We start from the raw sequence: 20,725 nt of genomic DNA on the forward strand, positions 1-20,725 counted from the left end.
GAATTTTCCACGCGTTCTCTTGCCTTCAGGATTCAAGAAAAAAAATATAGAGAATTTCAAACTAATTGGTACAATATATTAGGATTAGAGATTAGGAAAGACTATCAATAGAAAATAGTATATACACACCAAACAAAATATATAATTATTTTTTTCGGGCACCTTTATACTATTAAAAATTTCAAGTTAAATTCAATTTATTAGATACGTTTTTAGAAAATAATTTACAATGTTAGGTTACAGATCTTACCCCTAATATTATAATTTAGCCCAGCTAATAATATAGTAGAGGTATAGAAATGGCTATTTGACCAAGAAATCGGTGCTCTGATACCAAAGCGTTGGAGCGGACCCATTTTTGAGTTGCTCCACTCCAGCTCCACTCCAGCTCCGCTCCGGGACGTAATACTAGCTTTAGCTCTACTCCAGGGTCTGCTCCGCTCTGGGTAAAAAAATTTAATAAGTATTATATGTATACAAATGTTAAAAAATAAGTATTTTTAAGATAATCGTCATTTTCATTATTAATTCTATTAAAAAAAAATCCGACTGCAAATCGTATCTCATTATTTGCTTTTTCTGTCAAAAACGTGAGGTTATTTATCACTCGCAAGTGTTGCCTGGTTTCAAATAATTCCAGTGTTGCAAAGTGTCAAAATATACTATTTTTATTGGATTTTAGGACGAAAATTTAATAATAAAAAAAACATCTGGAGCAGTGGAGCACCACAAATTTTCGGTGCTCCGGCTCCGCTCCTGCTCCAGGTATCATCCCATTGCTCCAGTGCTCCGTGCTCCTGCTCCGAGCTTCGCTCTAACGCTCTGTCTGATACAACTAGCCCAAGGTAGGGAGATGTACTGTAATTTTGTCGTTAATCTTCGATAGAAGACGGCGACAAACGAAAAAGATAAGATTAGATCTACCTGTGAAAAGAATATCACAGGTAGATCTTACTTAGTGAAATATAAAAAAAATTATTTAAAAAATGCTACATACTAATAAAAAATAATAGTAGAAATAAACCTCAAAAAGAGTATTGGTAAAAAAAATCATTTAATTTGAAAAGTTATTCATACTAAATATAAATTTAATTGATAGTTCTTAAATTGGTATCAGACCGGTATGGTATTTTATAAGATATAAAAAAAATATACACAATATTTTAAAAATATATTTATAATGTACTACTGGCTTTAGGTGTATATTCATTTGTGTACTCTAATAACCAATATGAAGAACGCATCTATTGACCTACTTTTTAGAAAATTTATAAATAATAATATGTACAGTATTGATTAGAACATTAAAGTTTTTTTATATATTTCATTCGTAATTCGATTGCTATCATTTATGTGATCTACTTCATATTTATAGAGAGGTGGAAATAATAATACAAATGGCTGATTATAATCTGATTATCAGAGAATTATGAACTATGTACTTAAATCTTTTTATAATAATTTGGCGTTGATAATTGATTTAGGTTTTATACTATTCCATTTGAGTAATATTCTGTGACTCAGCCCGACTAAATGAAGAAGAAGTTGCATTATTTGAAAACACCTCATGCATAATGCAAAATAATATTGAAAAATTACACACAGTCGATACTTGATAGTATTATTTATTTTATAAATAACTATGATTTTCTTTATCAAAGTGCAGTATTGTTGATTTTTTATGGATAATACCTAACCAATACCAAACACATAAATATTTGATTCTGTTGAATATGAGTCATCAATAATAACACATTTCACAGTCCTCTATTGAGTTTTGTCGCTTAGTGACATAACCAGTTTGCATTTTACGCTTATAACACTTCAGGTGTTGCTGAAGTGCCGTTAAAGTAAAAGAAATAAAGCTATATGTAGATTCATTAACAAAAGAGTTTATAATTGTAGCTTTGATATACTAAAATGAGTGTGAGTGAAGATGAGAAACCGAAAAAGAAAAAGAAAACTCTTCAAAGATTCGGATCAAAAATATTACTTGACAGCTATCAAAATAAACAAACGGCTAAAAATGGCGGCAGACAACCAAAGGTAAGTACATGCCCTCGCGAAGGGAATGTAGCAACTTGTATAATCGATGAAAAGAAATAACAATCGTTTCAAGACACCTTCTACGATATAGGCATATAATGTGATTATTTTAAATCCAAAAAATATTAATTATTATTAATTTGTTGTTGAAACAACACTATTAATTATTTATTCATCTGTTGTATAAGACGTAATGTAAATTAGTAATTCATAATCGTTAAGAAATTCCACTCACAATGTTTGAATAACACAATAATATCATATAATGCTTTCTCCTACTAGTTACTATATACAAACTAATAATTTATAATAATACAATTTTAAATCACTTGAAGAGATACTGAGAGAAGCAAGCATCTGATAATAATGTAGTATTTTAGTTGGTAGAGAGTTTAGATTGTTTATATTATTTTATAGTGTCCACTAAAATATGTATTATTTTCTATAGTATAGTTATAATTCTAGTACATATTTTAAAGTTTTATAGCAGCCTTTTTATTTTGTTTTAAATTTAAAATCAGAATATCCAATATACCTACTCGTACCGTTTCTGTTTAAGCAGATATCACTTTCAGTAAAAATAGCAATTTTTAGTTGAACAATCCAATTATTTTACACAAAAAATTAGTTAATGTGTAGTTTTAATATTAAACCGGACCAATTAGAAAAAAACATAAAACAATGAATTAATTTTTATATACCTTTAAATTTAATATTCAAAGAGTATTATTTCAAAACTATGTAATGGTTTTTGCCCGGACTGCAACAGAATAGATAATTATACCAAAGCTTTGATACTGATGATGTACTTATGTACAATAATGTCAATATTATTATGCTAATATTTTAAGTTGTGGTTAGATTTAATGATCATATTGTATATAATAATATGTACTGTATTTTATAGTATATGTTTTAACCATTGGCTCTACAATAATTCGATTTGGATCTCAACCGCCTACTGAAAACGTTTCAGAATAGTTTTTTTTGATTTTACAAGAAAAATGGATGTTAGCAACTTATTTGACGTACTAAGTCTGCGCTATTGAGTCAAACACATATTGAAAAACAAAATTTAAACTTGATAGACATATAATTTGAACCCGTGACCCATGACTTCATATGGCGGACACGGACACGTTCCCACTCGTCTGCCGTAATAGCGTATACTATAATATTATAGTGGTAAAATATCAAACTTAATTTTAAAACTGCCTCGATTCAATAGAATACACTCGATAAACAAAAATCTCACAGAAACGATATAATCATATTTTATTACAAATAATTTTGTCAATATTTCTTATATAAAAAAACACGAATTCAAATACTGTTAAATACACGATGTTGTGGATTTTTCACTTTTGAACGTTTGTGAATTATTATAACAATATTTTTTATTTAAACATTACAATATTTAGCAATTATCCATTTTCTATTTCAAACCCATAAAAACCCCGAGTAGGTACTAAAATTTTGAAGTCGACATATTGAATTTATTATATTTGAGTATATTAGTATATTATAGCTAACCTATTATACGTAGTAAATCAACTATAATTATTCTGAGGATATTTTAATATGAAATATGGATCAATCGACATATCATTTTTAAAACTACCATCTTTAGCTACACTACTGCCATACTCAGTCGAATTAATAATTACTAAAATATTATTCTAATAGCATGTTATATTGATCATTTTTAGCACACACACCTAGTCATTATTAAGTATTATCGAATTATACAAATAAATATCTCTAAACTTAAGATAAAAATAATATTCAGTTTTTAAACCCGTGCCATAATTACAAGCTCTACAAGCGTAGAGCCTACGGTATCGTAGTCGGTCTAGAGATACAAACACTGGGCCTTATTCAAGAACGAAGATAATGTTATTAGATCAAATTATAAGTATTTATTTATTAAGTAATAATAACAATTATTGTAATGAACAAAAAATATAGTTTCGTAGCACTAGAGCTACATCCGCTACGCCTCGTAGCACAATCGTAGCTACAAACCGTAGCACACATTGTATTTGCATGTCTTTGACTAAATTCGAATTTTTATTTTATTGTATTGTTGTATATTATCTCACAATTTCCGCTACAGGTAAAGCATATGACATTATCATAACGTGATATTTTATTAAGAGATTTTATTAAATGTTATCGTATTACATCTAATGGTTACAAAGTATTGCTCTAAATGTTTTTATATGCAACATTATGTTCTTCAGCTTGTAAAATTTTGTTAAAAATTGCATTTTAGTGGGTATGCCTAACACGAAAATTGGTGTTCAATATTTGGTAATCAAGAACTGTATCCGGGTTGAAGATGCTCTGGTAACTTTACACATTCTTAGAAACTCTCAGAGGCCAGATTTACTTCCCATGCAAACCGTTAGTTCTATTCAAGTATTATAAATTATGTTTAGAGTATAGTAAAAAATATAATAATAAGTAAATCAGGCATATAAATGTGTCACAGATCGAAATACATGTCCTCCGTAGCATAGTGCTATCGTTAAACATACAAAAGTAGATGACATGGGTTCAAACTTAAAATTCTATAAATGGATGTATTTTGGTCGTGTTGATATCATAATTAAAAAATACATTAATAACATTTTTTACAAAAAATTGTTTAATTGAATTTGAAAATGTGGACTGTAACGACCATGACATAAAATCATAATTAAGAAAGCCAGAACATACACGTCCACAAAGTCGTAATCTATACGTTAAAGGAAAGGATCATAGAACATAGTAGAATAGAGAAACCCTGCATTTTCCGCGATAATAAATATCATTTCTCCAACAAGAAACCAAACCGAGAAATCAAGCTTTTGTTTTATGAAACTCTATCTTCATATTCTTTTTTGTCTTCGTCTTCAATGTAATATGCCAACTGTGTAAACTATTTTCAATTCCACTAAGGTTCTTTGAATACTCACTAAGTTAGATATCAGTTACTTCAAAATTTTTTAACCTTTTTGATGAGCCACAGCCCAAAGAAATATTTGATTAATATAACTCTCTATAAAGGTAATATTATCATATTTGTAGTTGAATAAGTAACATTATTTTTTTAAGCACAGATTCGACCAACACAGTATCTACTACGGGTGAATCAATTGAACTGAAAAAATAAGCTGTTAACTGAGTGCATAAAATACAATTAATATAAACTGAACAATTAGGAGAAATTAATAGTACAATCAATCGCAATTTGAACATCAAATTTAATGTAATCTTTGTTTCCACTCCTAATTCCTAGATGTTGTATTGATTTAAAAAAAACTTTTTCCAAATTCAAATAATGATGTAAGTGTGAATGAAATCATTTTAAGCGGTGTCTTGAACAGTGCCATTAAAACTCATGCAAATTCTTGCTCTCAAATCCCATTTCAAGAGCTCAATAATCGAACCTGCATATCTCGGGTATCGCGCCCATGCACATATACCAATATACTAAAGGAGTCATACTTAATTGCAACAAATTTTAACTAATGGCTTTTAATATTCTCTGACGCATTTTTTGTATTTTAAATCAAAGTAGGTATTGCTTTAATTACTAACCGACAGTAGCTCAATTTGGAAAACGCTTCAGAGAGTATTAAAAGCCATTAGTTAAATTTGTTGCAATTCAGTATGACGCCTTTAGCATAGTGGTCTATGTGCATGAGCGCGATACCCGAGAGATGCAGGTTTGATTCGTGCGGGGTGGGGTGTCTTATTTTTTTCAAAAAGATTTTTTCTATTGGTTATAATATATTTTCTCTGAAGTGTTTTCAAAAGTATGTATATTCAATAATTAGAATGTTACATTCTTAAATCTTGTGAATTATTCGTTGAATATAAAAAATAGTTAATAAAGGTTCAATATCCTTAAAAATAACTAATTTTAAGTAAAAAAAGTCCCTTACGCCTTTTTAAATTAGCAACCTTGATATAATTATGGAGTTATTCTGGCCTTGTGATTGGATGTGCGACAATTTAGTTTGTCAATTAAGTAATTAATATGTTGTATTTCGACCTTTTTGTATTTAATCAAAGTGAGTTAACAAAAGAACCTTTTAAGGCGTAAAAGTTATTTTAAGCAATCTATAATCCATTTGATAAGATAGTAGTAGTCAACAAAGTGTTCGCGTGCTACGATATGCGTGAGGGTAGCAAGTAATGGGGCAGAAAATATAGAAATTTCTATACCATCAAAAGAATATTGTAAATATTTTTTTCTATTATGACTTACTTGTCTATCTTTAGATTTATGAGGTGATATATCTTCAAGGAGTGCGTGTTCTGCAAAACACGTGTGTGGTTTTAGGGGTGACAAAATTTTAAATTATTTTGTTGTAAAAAACACATTTTTTCAACCCTCATTTTTTTTAACTATTCCATTGTTAGAATCTACGATAATTGAATTGGAGCGCATTTAGATTGTGTATATAGTTCACACAATAGCTGTGGACGTTTAAGTGCTTACATGGGGAGTTAAAAAAACTCTTCAGTGACGTGCATACCCTATAAACCCGTTTCCGTTCACTACAGTATATATGTATATATATTTCGCTATAAATAGTAACGATACCATGTTGATTACTGAATACATTCACTCATATATAGAACAAATTTAATATGTACAGTATTCAAACGACTTTCAATACAGCCGTTTGCTAGAGTAGGGATTAGTCTAAATTTAGTCTAAAAAAATTGACATAACTTTCCATCCACTCGAAGGTATGGTGGAATATTGCCGATAATAAAGCAAACACGAATTTTATAACATAAATGCAACATAGTATTATTTATGTATCATTACTTTACATGTCTTAAGCGTCAGTTACATTGAGCTTCTTTACGAGCTGTTTGTTGGCGAATTTATAATCTGCCTGTAAAGTCGCCCAGTGTAATCATCGAACAAGCTAACAAGCAGGTTGTAAACACTCTACCGAGAAAAGTTGAAAGCCGGTCTTACATGCTACACGCCGGCGTGTGGGTCTACTGCGTCTGCGCAGTAGAGCGCAGTAGCAACATCCCGGTAAAAAAACGAACTACCTACGTTCTGTCAAAATAGTCGCTGGCTTGTGGCTTCTCAGCGAATGGAAAATTTTGTGTGTAATCATCAAATCGCAGTAGCTGAATCGCCGGCTTTTAAATTCGCCAACAAACAGCTCGTAAAGAAGCTCAATGTAATTGATGCTGTAGAAGCTTTTTATATACGGTAGATTGAATCCCACCGGTGTGCAAAGTAAAAAAAGTCACACATAAATAATATATACGACTTGAACGTTGACGGAACGTACGAAAACTCGCAACTCTCTTGAATGCTGTTTTGAATTTTTGACGTAACACATGACATGCTTGTACACAGGGAATTAATAACAGAATTAACGGGAACTGAAGTATCTAACGGATGTGGAGTAACAGGCAGCAGATCTCGAATGTGGAAGAATATGGAATAAACTTGAGCACGTGTCAAGAATTCGTTATATTAAGCTAGTCCTTCGTTCTGAAAACTGCACTATTTGAAGGTTGCATTCCACACTATTGCACGTCTATAATGTTTATTTCATTTTCATAGTACACTCACACATTCAAAACTCTGTTTCAAGATGTAGTGTATTGGGATATAGCCTATCTGAATTCTATTTATGAATCTGTTCTTTGCTTGTACACCAGTAAAATAGTAAAACTACATTTCGCCGTACGACAGAATATGTTGTGTTGAATTGAATTTCACCGATTCAATATGACAAAATCAGCCGCACTACGATAAAAAAAGTATTGTGCAATAAACGTCAGAACACATGTGCTAAGAATAATGTGGAAGATTGAATGTCCGAGAATGGAGAGCAATACCAGAAATTTTACCTTTGTCACCATACATAATATGCATAAGTACTCATATTTTAATTAATATTAGAATTATCAAAATATATGAATTATTGCAATTTGGTTATAATTTTTAATGTTTCGCGCTGTGATAAATAAAATAATTTAATGTTTTTACATGTAATTTTGATTGTAAATGTATACTTACCTATATCAATTATTGATTTTTTAAATGTGAAACATTCACTGTTGAGAAATAAATATCATTAAATGTATGTAAACCAAAAATTTATTTATAAGAATGTTTAAAAAGTTTATTCTAAAGTAGGTAACATCGTTTCACATCACAGTGGTATACCAAGAAGAGGATTTAATAACACTGCAAATCTGTATACACTAGTATACACTAGTGGACAGTATTATCAACTATAACGAAAATTATCAAATAAAATAAATGGTTGAAATAATATAGAATACAGCATTTTTTTAAATGCACTTAAATTGATAAAAAATATATAATACGCGATCATATTACATAGGTAACGTCTATGAGTTTCACAGTTCGGTTAAATTTATATTTATTTTCGACCAATGTTTATTATGTTAAGAGCAAATGCGTGGATCTAATACGTTGATTTATTATGGCTGACGTCAAACTACGATATAGAATATAGCATATATCTTTACACGTCAGAAGATCTGATTTGTATTGGAAAATTGTCATTTATTTAGATACTTTAATTATTATAAACTTACTGAACGTTTTCAATAAACCTTGATTTTATATTATTGTAAAAATGTTAGTCCATTAATTTATAATTGATTAGATACAAATTTTTTATATAAAATCTGAGTAATTTACTATTTTTGCTCCACAGCTCAATCTTCAAAAATGCAGAATTATTTTTGAAAATATTTATTAGTCATTCGTCAAATCGATTGAATGCTTGAAACACACATTAACAAAACCAACGTGAATTTTTCCCAGATGCGGAATAAAAATGTGGGACATGCGCCTTTAGAGGCGACCAGTCTGCAACTATTCCACCTCAATTAAATAAACTCATTGTTTAATTTAAAATTAAAATCACAAAAATGTTATTTCAGTTTGCCAAAAAAAAACTCGTAAATATACTGCTTGTAAAAATGAGTCAGATTAAATATAGATGAATCATGAATGTCGCAAATAGGCCTTTTAAAAAATACTAAAACTTATCAAATCAGATCATAATATTTTATTTTTACCAGTCAGTAACAACTACATAATATTATGTTATTTCGGGGGAAAAGTGCTTAAGTTAGCTTTGTTGTAGTTGAGATAATCGGTTTTTAAATTAATCACAGTTGACTGTAATTATTTTAAGGGATGATGAGAAAGTCGGATCTAGTGGCGGTGGCGATGGAACAGAATGCCAGATACTGATCTTTCTGATGATGTTTGATGGCTCCGTGGTCTGGTTTCAACTATCACTCGGGCGGTATCGTTGTTTTGGGTCACCCGGTTTGTACACTCCCGCACTTTGTGATACAGTTTTATGAATTATATGTGACGGTATATGAATGGTGATGATAGTTTATGAATGAGTCTGTATCTATGTAACTATTGAGTCAATCACTTAAGCGACGGAAAGCTGTTAGAAGCCCGCACGCGTCCGCTGTCAAGATGCAACTGAATGTTCTTTGTAACACCGTCTCTCATGACCCCTCATTGCTTATTGAATGTCTGGTAACAATAACACTAGGGATTAGGAGGTGGGTGAGGAGATAAGGAGTAGAATGGGAACATAAATGGCCCAACCAAATACTTTTGTTTACAAGTTAATTGGTGCATCTTTTTTTCATTATTTATGTTTAATTAAGTTTTTGATATTGTGTTATATTTAATGTTTTGAATAAGTAATTTTACTTGGAGTTAAAAATGATTTTCTCAATTGAAGCTATTTCTACAAATTCAAATATATATTTATTTTGCTTGAATGTGACAAAATTGAGATACAAAATATTAGAGCACAATTATTCTTTACACATATTGGCATTAAAATCTTAACTTAGTAAAAACGCGACATAAGAACTTTTACCCTGCAGAACTTAAACTCTAATTATTACACGCTACTGACTATTCTCGATCCAATATGCTACATCAATTCTAGCAGGCAAGTCTTTACTTTTCATGTGACATAATAATATGTGTATCAATTTATATAACGGTAGGTATGTGTTTTAAAAGTTGCCATAACTGACATCAATTTTGCTCAACCGAGAGCGAAAGCGTCATATTGATGTAATAACTTAACGAAATTGCATAGCACTTTTGTGGAACTTTCAGTTAAATACCATAATATTATTATGAGAAACAGTTATTGCCTTTGTAAAGAAAACTTTGAGTCTTTATCATTTTAATTGTATGGAAACTTTCTTGAAACGTTAGGTATTTTTTATATGAATTCCTTCGAGAATGCGATACATATATCTACCTAGGATTTTATTGTGCCTGCCTAATATATTTTGAAAAAGTATATAAAGTAGGTACAGTAAAACGATGTTGAAAATAAGCTTACATACTAGATACAAATAGCGGACATTGATATAGTAGCAAGATCGTAACTATCTCCAAAATAAACATGTATTATATTGCAAGGAAATGGGATGATTGAATAAAAGTAATTAATACAATTTATCTGAACTGTTTCAATTATTGTATTATCATTTATTAATATGTGTTCAGATTATCTAAAGCATTCCAATAGATTAGGCAAATGACTAAGAAGCACTTCACATACAAAAAAATGATTATATTACCTCCAATTTTTTAAGGCTAATATGCACTGCACATTCTTCGAAATGTTTATTTACTTTACCTGATAATGTTAATACAATAGGTTGATTCTTGTGTACTCAGTTATATCCTAGTATTAATTGTTATAGTACAATTAAATCAAAAATATCAACTCCTCTTTTTTAACCATTTCCGATCCTAAGAAGATAATAGTATAGTCCTCCAAAGAGTGGAGGTTTGCAGATTTTTGTTTTTATGATAAATAGCCATTTGCTTAACCTGTTAGGTCCATGCTTTGACTCTCATTTAAAAACAATTTGTGTATTGGCCAGACCCAGGATTCGAACCTGAAACCCACAATATTATAAACCGACCCGTTAGCCGTTCAGCCACTTTATTTAGTTAGTGCTATTTTAAATTACCTATTGTGTTATAAATAAAATTGTCTATAGTAAATACTAAAATAAATATCAAAAAAATAAGAAATTTGTAGAATTACTATTAATTGTATTTTCTAAATAATTCTAAAATGTAAGTTATATTTTAGCAGTCTCCTCTGGAAGTTAATTATTTATATATATTTTGACGATGAAATGTTTAATGGCCATTATATCTTTTGGAATCAAACAATTATTGCAAAAAATGCTTATATTGAGCTGTCAGATTATAACCCACTGCCTGTGAATTTAGAGACCTGTGTTCTTCATATTACTATACCACGAGTAATTCCATTTATAAAACGAAATTATATTTAAAAAAAAAATCTAATTTACTCGATTAAAATATTATGACGTTTTCTTGTTGAAAAAATAAGCTGTGGTATTATGATTGCGCTCGGGCGAGATGAAAGTGAAAAAGTCGCGTATCACGGGTTGTCACCACGAGCATATAGCTATTGTGTGACAGGCATGGCTTATATATATTTTTACCCACCTATCAAAAACCTTTAAAATATTGCAAACCAACAACCCACCAGTTCAGAGCCAGTTAGTTTTCTTCGGTGTATCATCAAAGCAAGCAAACATGATGTGCGTTGCCAAATTTATTAATCATATGGTAAGTGAGATACATAAGAATATATTATTCACCCATTCCATTGTCTTAACTTTGTGTTAATAATCGATTAATCATAATAATGTAATATAAACACCTTTCTTACATACTATACGCTAGTTTTCTATCCAGTCGTGTATAACTACGATCACAGTGAAATTCTAAATCCGACTACACTCTCACACCTTTTTATATTACTACATTTTTTTTTTCAAAATATCGTTTTTTAAATTGTTTAATGTTAAGTTAATTCTTATGTTGATAGCTGTATCTGATTAAAAACACATTGCCAGAATATTTCCATGTACAAAATATTATTACCACGTAAACGTAAACGTCAATTCAATAATATTAATAAGTAATTTGTTTACAATAAAATTGTCATATCATTACATCAATCAAACTAATTTAAATGTTTGTAAAGTGTATGTAATATATTATATGTTAAATATATAAATAAGCAAAAATATTATTTCCTTTAATGAAATTAAACATAATATTTAGAATATTAGTTATTAAATAAATAAATTATTAATCCATAATTTCTAACAAACACATTGTTATATAAAACCTTTAATTTTATTTAATAACACACTGGAATAAAATAATCGAATATAATAATAATTGTAGGTATATTATTTTAAACAAATAAAAGATGGTGACTAGTGTGTTTGACTAATTACTGTAATATCAATCATTGTTAATTCTTTTACATTTAGTAATAATAAATGTAATATGGTAAATTACCACTTCTGCGTCAACCAACTACTTTTTGATTTGGTAACTATAAAAAAAATAATGTTCTGTGATAATGCATTGAATGCATTGTGTATTTATAAATAACACATATTTATCTGCTCTTAAAATTCATGGATTGATTAAATAGTTACCAGGAAACACAAAATGAATGGGAACTGGCTTACCCTACTGGGTGTGGTATAACAGGCTAAATATCTCTAAAAACTATGGGAAAAACTTAACACGTGTTAAAAAATATACTAGTTTAGTTTATCACGTTAATGAAACGTGCTATCAATCTTTGGGAACAGTTAAAGCGGTTTTATGACGGTCAGGCCATAAACTACCCTGCTTCAGAACTTTGGTCCATGGCGATAGCTTTTACATTTCTATTTCTGTTCTGTGATAGTTAAATACTTACATTACAATTACATACAGTTATTTTACGATATTATTCGTACAAATAATCATTGTATAAAAACACATTTTAGGCTTATAATACTGATTCAATGCGTTTTTATATCAGTGCGTAACATGCAAAATTAAATTTAAAACAAAATTTTGCGTCAAGTTTGTAAAAAAATAAATCTGCAGTGTGACTTGTACGTGTTTTCATTCGTCTTCTTTTTTCTGTGAAATATTCATTATCAGATGTAAGCATAATTTCAGCTATCTTATCTGCTCTCAATAGAGATGGAGCATAGAGATCAAACCAATTTCTGAGATACTTAGACCAGAACATTTTTTTCTGCTACTAGGACCTCACTTAACGGAAATCTTCACTTACATGATATAATACATCAGCTGATGGTTCTTAGGATGCCACATGATATGGCCAAAGTGTGTCAACCTTCTAGTTTTGACTTCTGTGATTATTTATTTGATTTTTGTTTAACTTCGACATTCGTAGCTTTGTCTTTCCAAATGATAGAGCATGCATTTATACATTCATATTTCAAAAGCATTCTGAGAATTGTTTCTACTAGTTTCCATACCCCATGGACTAGTCTAGCTATCATTATAATCCCTAGTCCTAGGTTTAGGTTATGGCCACACGGTTTTTCCTCAGTCGTATAAAAGCAGCCCTGTCCTTCTCTACTCGTAATTTTAGTTCAATGGTGAGGTCCCAGTGATTATGCTGAATGAAACCATAGTATATAATGGAATATGCGTCCTCTAAGGACACTGCATTCATCTTGCATTTCATTAGACATAGTAATCTTTATCAGATTATCTTTCATATAGATATACAGTAAATTAATTATATGAAAATGCCTACATGCAAGTTGGTTTTATAAAATATTTAACTAAACTACGTAATAATAACAATATCTTTCAAAATGAATGACAGAAGTGATTGTTTTTGTTTTTCTCACCACTCGAATATGCAGACTTTTATTAGAAAAAAAGACAAAAATAATTTTATTTTTCCATCTCTAAAAATTGAAACAAACTATTACTTTAAAAAATCCATAATAAATTGGTTTGCGTCTATGGTAATAGTTTTATTCCATAAAGCAGAGTCTTGGAAAAACGTTAAAATTTTAATTTCATCATCATCAATAAATTATTGATGCAATAACATATTGTATATATTTTTTACAATTTATTATAATTGATTTAAAAAAAAACATAAAGATAACTCATATAATTATATACATTGTGATTAGCAGGCGCGCGCGCTATAATTGCACTATTCCGGCCATTGTGTGACTGAGTTATCTTTATGTTTTTTTTTTTTATTAGTTATTAGTTATGAGTAGACTCCGTCCGTCTTCCATAATTTTTATTCCGTATACTTAGTAAATCATGACGGCTTTATGTCACAGATTATCCGGGAATCATCTTGAATCAGGCGTAAATAGTTTTACTTTTAAAATCGTCGTTACACAGCTAGTTTTTTACATTGTGTTTACATTGCTTGTATACATATTGTAATTTATGTATAGCTGTTTTATGTCATATTTTTTACGTCACTACAATAAGGTTGGTTTCGATTATTATTATGTAACGAAACTTTGACTTTCCAAATCATATTATAATATATTTTTATTAGATAAAATATAAACAGTGAAACAAGAACATCCAACGGCCTTCATGATTTAAAATCGTCAAATTCGAATAAATAATATAACTTTGTAGTTGAATATCTGAAATGCAATGAGGAAAAAGATAAATAAAAATAAATTCTAAACCAAATAGCTAAATGTCACTACATTGAATTGCCCTACAATTTTCTCTATGCTAGGAGAATTTCGAAATGTATTATCAACGAAAGGGAAACAAAGATACACGATTCAACGAATGACACCAATAAAATAATCATTTTAATAAAAATCTCTTCGTAGTTCAAGTAAATTTAAACAGCGTAATTTTTGATCATATGTGAAGCGTGTGGGTTTCCACAGTGTGAAGGTTATTTTAAAAGACTTTCCATTCAGTATATCTATTAAATTTGTCGTTCCAAGGTAAATGGCAAAAAGTAAGTAAGAATTTGTGGCGAATGGTGAAGGAAAATCCGAATCTGTTAACACTCAAAGCCATAATGGAAACCAAAATTCCATCAAGTACCTTCGTTCGATAGTATTGATATCATAATGGAAACAATATTTAGTTATACCTAGTAGCAATGTTCAACAAGAGAAATGTATAATATTTTGCACCCGCATGGTGGCATTGTTGGTAGACTACCCGTCACTGAAACCGTGGGTAACATATTGTTTTTAAATATGTGTTTGACCCTGATTACCGAAGCAAAAAAGATAAAGCAAAATAGTAAAAAATAGATTTTCATTTAAAAAAAATATATTAATGTAGCCTAAAATATTATTCTTCACCTATTCTTCGTAATACTAATACTATCGACCGAGGGTACTTGATGGAATTTGAATTTAAATTCTAATGGAATTAAGATTTTATTTACTTTTCCATTTCAATGAAGTGGGAGTATTCCATTTTTTTGTACTATTCCATTCTTTGTAATTATTAAAAATAATTACAAGATAAAAAGAAGTTTTTATATACAACGTTTTAAAATTTTCTGTTGAATCATATAAACTTGACTTGACTTGACTAGCTTAAACGATCAAAAACATTTTTACTTGAGAGAAATAATACTGAAATGTCATTTTGACATGTCATATTGATTTCCATAGTAACGCACGTATATATTGATAATTTAGTTGCTAGGACCCCAGACCCTTACCAACCAATAATGGTGTCGAAATAACTTTTCATACAAAACAGAATTAACTGAAAATGAATTCAATTCTACTTAAAGATGGCTAAAAGTATTAAAAAAATGCATTGGCATCGTGTTCTGATATATTCTAGAGTTTTTTTTATATATATTCTGATAGTTTCAAATGTCTAGCTAGTCGGGAAGTTAGTTACAAATCGATTGCAAGATATGTACCGGACAAAGAACCACCAGACAAATAAGAATACGAGCTAAGAAAAACGTTGTACAATATGTGGAAGAATAAATTTCTCTGTTACTAATGCCATAATAAGACAAGTTGTACAGGAAGTATTCTTATTTAAATAAAAATTGTAAGATCGAGAGCGTCTTTTCAAAGTATGATACTTCCTTCTTAAACGAGACCTCAATCTACAGCTGAGGTAGCGTATGGTACGCAGTTATTTCCTCTTTATTCATTTCTATGACACGTAGGTAAGGACACATCAAGGAAAGTTGGTACCTTATGGCTGCAAAATCCTCAAAATTCATTAGACTGATAGAATGATAAACGTTGACCCTCTCGAAGACTTCTCAACAGAATGAGAAAGGAACGAAAACTTCTGCGTTGTATCGAAACCAGACAATTACAATAGGTATCTCGGTCACATAAACTATGAAAGGGCAATAGTATAATAATTTTCCTATACACGAAAAATAAGATAAAAATGTAATAGTCAGTCAGTCGCGTCTAAGGCGAGAAACACGCGCGTCAATATCATTTTACTCCCTACTTTAATTATAGTTTGTCAATTTATGGCTACGACCGTATGTTGTAGCTTGACCACTGGGGAATGACAAAAGAAATGGCGTATTTCAAAAAAACACTACCTTATTCTTAGGTCAATAATTATTATAAAACAATCATTATTCATAAGATGTTTATCACACTTGAATTGTCAAAGACATAGCTTATAATAAGTATCTTTAGAATCATCTTCAAATGTGTTAATCTTGCCGATTTTTTGAATAATAAAATGCCTAATTCTTGTCAACTTTGAGATCACAGAGATTATCAATATAATTTTTATCGTGAATATTTTACAAAAATTATGTCGAAATAAATTATACTAATGGTTTCATAAATGCGTTTAAAAATTAATAAACGTAAAAAATCTTAATACCACTGCACAGTTATGTACCGAAATATGACTATATTCTAAAACATTAGAGCGAGAGGTTTAAAAGAATACTATTTTATGTAACAAAAATACTTTATGCAGTCATCAAATGTTTAAAATAACTATAAAGGATAATAAGGCTTCAAAATTATATAAATAGATTATCTACAACGTTTAAGGAGTGTCCAGGATCATGGTTTGAAAATACAATAAAAACTCAATTTTGACCTACGACGAGCACGTGGGCCGTTAACGTGAAAAATTTAAGTGCATACTGTATAGTACGATACAGATGTAACTATTGAAAATTACATATTCTTTTACACGTGTCTAAGTTTAACTGACATTTCTCCCTACTCGAGATTTAAAACGAATGTAATACACAGTATTTATGTTTTCCTAAGTTTGTTCAATTCATTATATCAATGGTTAACAAATCAGAGAAAGGCAAAGTATTTCTTGGCTTAAAAACTTCCATAATTGAAGTGTTGGTACACCAGGGAACTCAGAAATAATGGGAACTGAAACACCTAACGGGTAAGGAGAAGCAGGCAAGCGATCTCGAGTAAGGAAGAATACGGAATAAATTTAAACACGTGTCAAGAATACGTCATACGTCGAATACTGACAACTGTTCACGGTTTATGCATTGACGCTCATTTAATATTGATGTATTACACACTATTGCACTCTATAATGTGTAATTCATTTTCGTAGGACACTCACACATTCAAAACCATCCGTCAAAATGTACTGTATTGGTATATAGCCTATCGGAATTATATTTATTATATTCTATTATGTGTGCTACACCGAACTGTTCCAGGTAGCAGACAATAAAAGAAAGATCTTCTGGTAGGATATGACACTAGATGGGGAAACATTCTATGTTAAGAACATTACATTGTATCAGTGGCGAAGGGTGGAGGTAGGCTGTTAAAATCCGTCATAAATAGCGCACATTAAACTTTGTTGGTCATACGTATTTGTTTTTATTGAACTAAGACTACACTTTACAGATGGCATCGATTGCTTTTTTTTTAAATCAATTAAACCTTGCCTAAACCTAACCATAAAAGTTTTGGTATATTTTGGGCGATACGACAAAATTGTGCGCACTTTTTTATTAATATTTATTAGTTTTCGTTAAATTAAGAATACATATTACATTGTTGCATTGTTGTATTGTTGGTTCATTTATATATAATATATTCAATTCATTAAGCCCTGCCTAAACCAAACTATAATGGATAAAAAATATTTCTATCTATAAAATATCCAAAATTATGTGTGGTTTAATGCCAAAATTTAAAATATTTTATAGAGGGTTATTTTTTGACTATTATCTACTGGCTTGGTTTTCGCAGTGTTTAATTGAATTTAAAAAAAATAACTGACACCATCTGTAAATTGTAGACTTAGTTCAATGAAAACAAACATGTATGACTGACAAAGTTTATTGTAGAATATATATGTCGGATCTTAACAGCCTACCTTCACCCTTCGCCACTGCATCGTATTAGTTAAATAGGAAATCGACAAAAAAATTGTATCCAAATTATTTTCATTGACTTAAATTTAAAAAAAAAATCAAAATATTTATTCGGTGAAGTCGATTAATTTCCATTTCGACAACTCTTCCGGCTATACTATTTACCTGTATCAAGTTATCGCGTAGGTACATACCATTATTGTCTAAGAATGTCAGCGTATGACAGACTTATTTGAATAGGCAAGTAACCGTAGCGTGCCAGAACTGAGTATTCATTATGCAAAGATAATATTTGAAACGTTTAATAATCCTGATACATTACGCGATGTAGCATGACCTAGCAGACGTCTATGAATGTAATGATAATGAAATATCACGAATAACTTTCACAGTCTATACGATTTGTGTATTTTGATATAAAAAATCTGAGAATAGAGCAAGCCATAATTTATTGCACCGATAAACAGTCAGGTATTTTTGTCTGCCAATTAAATAAAAATTCACGATAAATTATTGCAATATAAAAATATTCTTGAATGAATAGTGTTGCATTGCATTGCATTGAAATGCATTCATTAAAAGCTGATATGGAGAGGTTTATGTCAGAGGTTAATAATAATAATAATACTACGGATTCGGGTAATTGAATAATATCTATCTATAGGTTACGTGTAAGTTCATCGTGGGACACTTATTCGTGCGCCGCAGTACGTGAAACATGAGTTCGTATAACATTTTATCAAATGACGAGTTCTTCGTTGAACATTTCACCGTGGAATACATTTGTACGTATCTTAAAAAATGCGGTGATACTTTGCAAATAGTACTGTTCCAATTAGATTAACCCTAACCTAACCAAACCTAACCTGACCTAACCTAGTAAACACATCTCCACATGTTGTAGCATATGTACAAATATAGTCCACGGTGAAATGTTCAACGAAGAACTCGTCATTTTATTAAATATTACACGAACTCATGTTTCACGTACTGCGGCCCACGAATAAGTGTCCTGCGGTGAACTGTTTACGTACAAATTTCCGGATACGCTATCTATAGGCTATCTCCACCATAATTGAAACTGAGTAAAACTAAAAAAATCTAATAAAAAATTTGCGACTAATTTGTACCCGTGGGTTAGTAAATTCTTAATTTATAATCATATTAAACTTAACAAATTCTTAATAAATAAAAAAATTACAATATAATTTTGGATATGGACATGTTTGTTTGGATTTGACCAGGTTTGAAATAAATAATAATCGAACAACTAAAGTAATACACTATTTCAACTTAATTTGTATTATTTTCGATTGTTAAATAACTATTTCGCTAAAAAAAACTTGAAGAGCAAGCACACCGTTTATTATATAAAGACCGAACTTTTTTGTAACGGGAACCATCTTGATAAAATGCACTGCGGCTAAGAAAAATGTAACCATTTTTTATATATAAAAATCAATGGATATGACCAGGTTTGGAAAAAAATCACGTCATTTTATTTAGATTCTTGTAGCAGAAAGTGGGGAGGTAACCATGTTTGAATTGAATGTTATTATATAAAACAAAATAAGCAGTCATATCACATAAAAACTATCGAAAAAATCAGTGACTGGAGTTGCCTACGTTTGATTTGTAGCGTATTTTCCTTTTCATATGAGATATGGAGCATAGATGTTGATGAAAGGACCTACATATGTAAATTTTTATGTAATAATTGTCAATGTCTCATGTGCACTTTGTTGTTATTGTGGAAAAAAAACAATTGTTTTATGTGTATCTGTATGCACTGGTTTAATATACAGTAAGTATTTTACGTTTAGATTGCAAATTTCCCAATCACATTTTTTATCATTTAATCCTGGACATTCGTGAAACGTTGTAGATAATCTATTTATATAATTTTGAATATCCTTTATTTTAATAATTTTAAACATTTGATGACTGCATACAGTATTTTTATTACATAAAATAGTATTATTTTAAACCTCTGAATCTAATGTTTTAGAACATAGTCATATTTCAGTACATCCATGTGCAGTGGTGTTAAGATTTTTTAGATTTATTAATTTTAAATGGCTTTATAAAACCATTAGTAAAATTAATGTTAACATTATATAGTGAAATTTTTACGATAAAAAAATATATTTTATGATCTCCGTGATCCCAAATTTGACAAGAATTACGCATTTTAATATTCAAAAAATTAGCATGATTAACACATTTGAGGGTAATTGTAAAGACTACTGATTATAAGCTATGTCTTTGGCCATTTAAATGTGATAAAAATTCCTACGAATAATGATTGTTTTATAATAATTATTGACCTAAGAATAAGGTAGTATTTTTTTGAAATACTCCATTTGTATTGGCATTTTCCAGTGGTTAAGCTACAACATACGGCCGTAGCCATAAATTGA

At 29.8% G+C, this 20,725-nt stretch overlaps 1 protein-coding gene across 1 annotated transcript in view; it reads left to right on the plus strand.

Moving 5' to 3' along the window:
* Positions 1 to 1,920: 1,920 nt before the first annotated feature.
* The window catches only part of Dhc1 (dynein axonemal heavy chain 1), a 179,887-nt gene continuing 161,082 nt past the window's right edge, over positions 1,921 to 20,725 (plus strand). Inside the window, exon 1 of the mRNA XM_085945803.1 lies at positions 1,921 to 2,046. Coding sequence (XP_085801929.1) covers positions 1,921 to 2,046 — 126 coding nt within the window. The remainder of the gene's footprint in view (positions 2,047 to 20,725) is intronic.

Source organism: Rhyacophila brunnea, unplaced genomic scaffold, assembly GCF_057557595.1.
Source record: "Rhyacophila brunnea isolate RB1 unplaced genomic scaffold, BYU_Rbru_1.0 scaffold_1, whole genome shotgun sequence".
In the NCBI taxonomy this organism is placed as follows: domain Eukaryota; kingdom Metazoa; phylum Arthropoda; class Insecta; order Trichoptera; family Rhyacophilidae; genus Rhyacophila; species Rhyacophila brunnea.